The 5253-nt window shown below is 41.9% G+C and overlaps 1 protein-coding gene across 1 annotated transcript in view; it reads left to right on the top strand.

Annotated features, from left to right (window-relative positions):
- The window catches only part of MB21D1 (Mab-21 domain containing 1), a 50613-nt gene that overhangs the window by 18385 nt on the left and 26975 nt on the right, over nucleotides 1-5253 (top strand). Inside the window, exon 3 of the mRNA XM_011944436.1 lies at nucleotides 2371-2590. Coding sequence (XP_011799826.1) covers nucleotides 2371-2590 — 220 coding nt within the window. The remainder of the gene's footprint in view (nucleotides 1-2370; nucleotides 2591-5253) is intronic.

The raw sequence follows: 5253 nt of genomic DNA, 5'->3' as shown, positions 1-5253 counted from the left end.
ACAAAAAGAACGTGAAGGAATACATACAGCTGATGCAGCAAGACAAGGAAAATAAAGGCATAAGTTTGGAAAAGGAGTGATGAAATCGTTATGTGTAGATGACTTGATTGGCTTCATTTATAAACTGTTGGAAATAATTAGTAAATTAGCAAAATTGCTGGTTGCAAAGTCAATAAACAAATAAAAATATTTCAATATACTAACAAGGTTAAAAACAAAATGAAAATACCATTTAGAATATCATCAAAAATATCAAAGCTAGGTCCATTGGTGCATTCTGATAGTCCCAGCTATTTGGGAGGCTGAGGTGGGAGAATCATCAGGCCAGGAGTTTGAGGCTACAGTGCACTGTGATCTATCTGTGAGTAGCCACTGTACTCCAGCCTAGAGACCCCATCTCTAACAAATAAAAATTGAAAACTTTGGCCAGGCATGGTGACTCACGCCTGTAATCCCAGCACTTTGGGAGGTAGAGGCAGGCAGATCACTTGAGGTCAGGAGTTTGAGACCAGCCTGGTCAACATGGCAAAACCCTGTCTCTACTAAAAATATAAAAATTAGCTGGGCGTGGTGGCATACGCCTGTATTCCCAGCTACTGGGGAGGCTGATGCAGGAGAATTACTTGAGCCCAGGAAGCAGAGGTTGCAGTGAGCCAAGATTGCTCAATTGCACTTCAGCCTCTGTGACAAGAGTGAAACTCTGTCTCAAAAACAAACAAACAAAAATTGAAAACTTGAAAAACAATTTAAAAATCAAATATTTAGGAATAAATCTCACTAAAGATATTCAAAACTTAAAAACATAACTGGGTAAATTTGAAGAGGAAGTAATTGACAACTATGTCGTGTTCATTTTTCCTCAAATTGATCTGGATTTAATGCAATCTCAGTCGAAATCTCATCAGTTTTTAAATTAAATTGACAAACTGATTAAAATATTTATTTATTTATTTATTTATTTATTGAGACAGAGTCTCACACTGTCACCCAGGATAGAGTGCAGTGGCGCGATCTCGGTCACTGTAAGCTCTGTCTGCTGGGTTCACGCCATTCTCCTGCCTCAGCCTCCCAAGTAGCTGGGACTACAGGCGCCCGCCACCACTCCCAGCTAATTTTTTGTATTTTTAGTAGAGACGGGGTTTCAGATTTATTTATTTATTTTTATTTTTATTTTGAGACAGAGTTTCACTCTTTTGCCCAGGCTGGAGTGAAGTGGCTCGATCTCGGCTCACTGCAACCTCTGTCTCCTGGGTTCTAGCAATTCTCTTGCCTCAGCCTCCCGAGTAGCTGGGATTATAGGCGCCCGCCACCACACCCTGTTAATGTTTGTATTTTTAGTAGAGACGGGGTTTCACCATTTTGGCCAGGCTAGTCTCAAACTCCTAACCTCAGGTCATAAGCCTCCTAAAGTGCTGGGATTACAGGTGTGAGCCACCGTGCCCAGCCTGATTAAAAGATTTATATGGAAGTGCAATGGACCTAGAATAGTTTAGGAAATTGTACAGGAAAAAATGTTGGAAGATTTACTCTACCAAAGAGCAAGACTTACCATAAAGCAACCTAATTAAGCAGGTGTTATTGATGCAGTGATAGAAAAATAGGCCAATTGAATAGAAAGTTCGGAAAGAATCCTGCACATGTAATTCAATATAGTACACAAAATATGCCTCAATGTAATTCAGTAGGAGAAAGGTTTTTTTTTGGTGAGACGGAGTCTTGTTCTGTCACCCAGACTGGAGTACAGTCGCACGATCTCGGCTCACTGCAACCTCTGCCTCCCGGGTTCAAGCAATTCTCCTGCCTCAGCCTTCTGAGTAGCTGGAACTATAGGCACACACCACCACATCCAGCTAATTTTCATATTTTTAATAGAGACGAGGTTTCACCATGTTGGCCAGGATGGTCTCAATCACTTGACCTTGTGATTCACCTGCCTCAGCCTCACAAAGTGCTGAGATTGCAAGCGTGAGCCACCATGCCTGGCTGAAAGGATGATTTTTTTTTTCAATGAATAATGCTGGGTCAATTGGGTATCTATATAGGAAAAACATGAACCTTGATTCCCTGCCACATATCATACACAAGATTTAATTATAGGTGTGAGCCACTGCACCTGGCCTAAAATCATTTTTAGTTATAAAAATAATGCTAGGTCATGGTAAAAAAAATCGAGTGTAGATCCTACAAAATGAAACAGGTAATATACTCTTCCACCTCCTGCCAGCTCCAGTAGTCCCACTCCCAGAGGGAATATATAGACATTATGAATCTTGCTTTTTAAAGTAAAGTTTTAAGTGGAACTTAAAACTTCCAGTCACTTGGAAAACATTCATAAGCAGATATTTCAGTGCTATTTTTACTGTTTCTTAGATTTCTGCACCTAATGAATTCGATGTCATGTTTAAACTGGAAGTCCCCAGAATTCAACTAGAAGAATATTCTAACACTGGTGCATATTACTTTGTGAAATTTAAAAGAAATCCAAAAGAAAATCCTCTGAGCCAGTTTTTAGAAGATGAAATATTATCAGCTTCTAAGATGCTGTCAAAGTTTAGGAAAATCATTAAGGAAGAAATTAACAACATTAAAGGTAAGATTTTTGCCTTTTGATTCTTAAAGGTTTAATTATACCTAGTAATTGCCAATGTGCACTCACCTCCTCATGTTTCTTGACCTCTCTGCAGTAAGAAAAAGGGCAGTAGTGAGGTCAAGAAACATCAGTAGAGGAGTGTACTTTGGCAATTACTAGGTATGACTGTTCTCTCCTTCTGGAAACAACACTCTGCTTTTCATTTAGTCTGCTGCTTGTGCCACTGGGTATATGTGCCTGCATAAAATTGATGGGATCCTCTTTAAAGCTCGTAATCTAATAGTGTAAAAACATACAACACAAATTGCAGTGAGTGCTCTGAAGGGAATAAACTGGGAAAAGTGATAGCAATTAGGGTGGGATGGGGTGGTAGAGCCAAGCCCTGAGACAGAAAAAAGAGCTTGGCAAGATCTAGGAACAAAAAGAGGCTCTTGCAGAAAAGAGGAAGTGACATGAAATGAAGCTAAAGAGGCGGCCAGGGACCAGATTCTCCACTGACTTGTAGACCCTGAAAAGGAGTTTAGATTTTGTTTTATTTTATTTTTGAGACAGAGTCTTGCTCTGTCACCCAGGCTGGAGTGCAGTGGTGTGATCTCGGCTCACTGCAACCTCTGCCTCCCGGGTTCAAGCAATTCTCCTGCCTCAGCCTCCCGAGTAGAGGAGATTACAGGCGCCCACCACCACGCCTGGCTAATTTTTGTATTTTTAGTATAGATGGGGTTTTACCATCTTAGCCAGGCTGGTCTTGAACTCCTGACCTCATGATATACCTGCCTCAGCTTCCCAAAGTGCTGGGATTACAGGTGTGAGCCACTATGCCTGGCCAGATTTTATTTTATTTTATTTTATTTATTTTTATTTTATTTTATTTTGAGATGGAGTTTCACTCTTGTCACTCAGGCTGGAGTGCAATGGCCCTGATCTCGGCTTACCTCAACCTCCGCCTCCCAGGTTTAAGCAATTCTCCTCCCTCAGCCTCCCAAGTAGCTGGGATTACAGGCGTGTGCACCACGCCTGGCTAATTTTTGTGTTTTTAGTAGAGATGGGATTTCTCCATGTTGGCCAGGCTGGTCTCAAACTCCCGACCTCGGGTGATGCACCCACCTCAGCCTCCCAAAGTTCTGGGATTACAGGTGTGAGCCACTGCGCCCAGCACCAGGTTTTATTATCTGATCATTGAGAAGCCAGGTTTTCATCAGAGAGTAATGACTGGCTTTGTATTTTTAAACATTTACTCTGGCTTCTGAGGATAGATTTTATAAGAAGGCAAATAGGAAGATTAGAAAGGAAAATGATGTAATAGTTCAGGTAAAAGATGGTGGCAGCTTAGATGGGGTGGGAGTAGGGTGCTGGGATTGGAGCAGCAGACAGGTCCAAGCTGTAGCAGCACTTGCATCTGGATTAAGCATAGGGGGTAAGAGAGATGATTAAATTAAGATGGTTCCCAGGTTTCTGGATGGTGCATCTGGGTGGACTGATTGTGCCATTTTCTGAGATGGGAAGGACTGAGGCAAAACATAGTTTGGTATATGAATTAAGTTATGTTTTTTGGCTTTGGATATGTTTGGTTGTAGATTCCTGTGGTACATCAACATCAAAGTGGATGTGTTAAGTTTGTAGCCGGATATAGGTTTGGAGTGCAAAGGATACCTTTGGGCTGCAAGTAAACATTTGGGAGTCATCATCATATAGGTGGCTTTGGGAATGGATGAAATACCTAGGCAGAAAGTGTAAATTCATATCCATTAATTTAATCAGTATTCATTGATTATCTAACGTGTAGGTGTTCTAGTTATTTAGGATTCATTAGTGAACAATTAGATGAAGACCTCTACCCTTCTGTACTTTATAATCTTGCAAGCACAGGCATACGATTAATAACAAATGGAAAAAATGATTATCTTATATACTAGAAAGTAGTAAGTGCTGTTATGAAGAAGTATAGCAAAGTGAGAGGGATCAGGAATGTGGGAGATGGAGGTCGGGGGGAAGTTGCAATGTTAAATAGAGTGGTAAGAAGAGAATTCCATTAGAGTTTGGGAAGAAGAGAATGAGCAAAAGAAGAATATGAGTGTTTTGTAGAAGGAGCAGTCAGTGTTTGGAATGCTGCTGACATCCAGAAATCCATTGGATTTGGTCTTTGGTCTTGTGGGGTTCTTTGGTCTTCTGGGGGTGACAAGAGAAATGTCAGTGGGGTGATGGATACGGAGTGAAAGGCAGGGTTGCAGTGGAGATAACATGTGTAGGCCACTCTAGAAAGTGCTGACTGGGCTGAGTGTGGTGTCTCAGCACTTTGGGAGGCCAAGGCAGAAGGATCGCTTGAGCCCAGGAGTTAAAGACCAGCCTGGGCAACAAAGTGAGAGTCCATCGCTACAGAAAAAAATTTTAGGTCAGCCGTGGTGGCTCACGCCTGTAATCCCAACACTCTGTGAGGCCGAGGTGGGTGGATCACAAGATAAGGAGTTCGAGACCAGCCTGGCTAAGATGATGAAACCCTGTCTCTACTAAAACTACAAAAATTAGCCAGGCATGTTGGCACATACCTGTAATCCTAGCTACTCATGAAGTTGAGGCAAGAGAATTGCTTGAGCCCAGGAGGCGGAGGTTGCAGTGAGCTGAGATTGCACCACTGCACTCCAGTCTGGGCGACAGAGCGAGACTCT

This window comes from Colobus angolensis, unplaced genomic scaffold, assembly GCF_000951035.1.
Source record: "Colobus angolensis palliatus isolate OR3802 unplaced genomic scaffold, Cang.pa_1.0 Scaffold231, whole genome shotgun sequence".
Classification (NCBI taxonomy): Eukaryota; Metazoa; Chordata; class Mammalia; order Primates; family Cercopithecidae; genus Colobus; species Colobus angolensis.
This window is presented reverse-complemented; position numbering and strand designations above follow the sequence as displayed.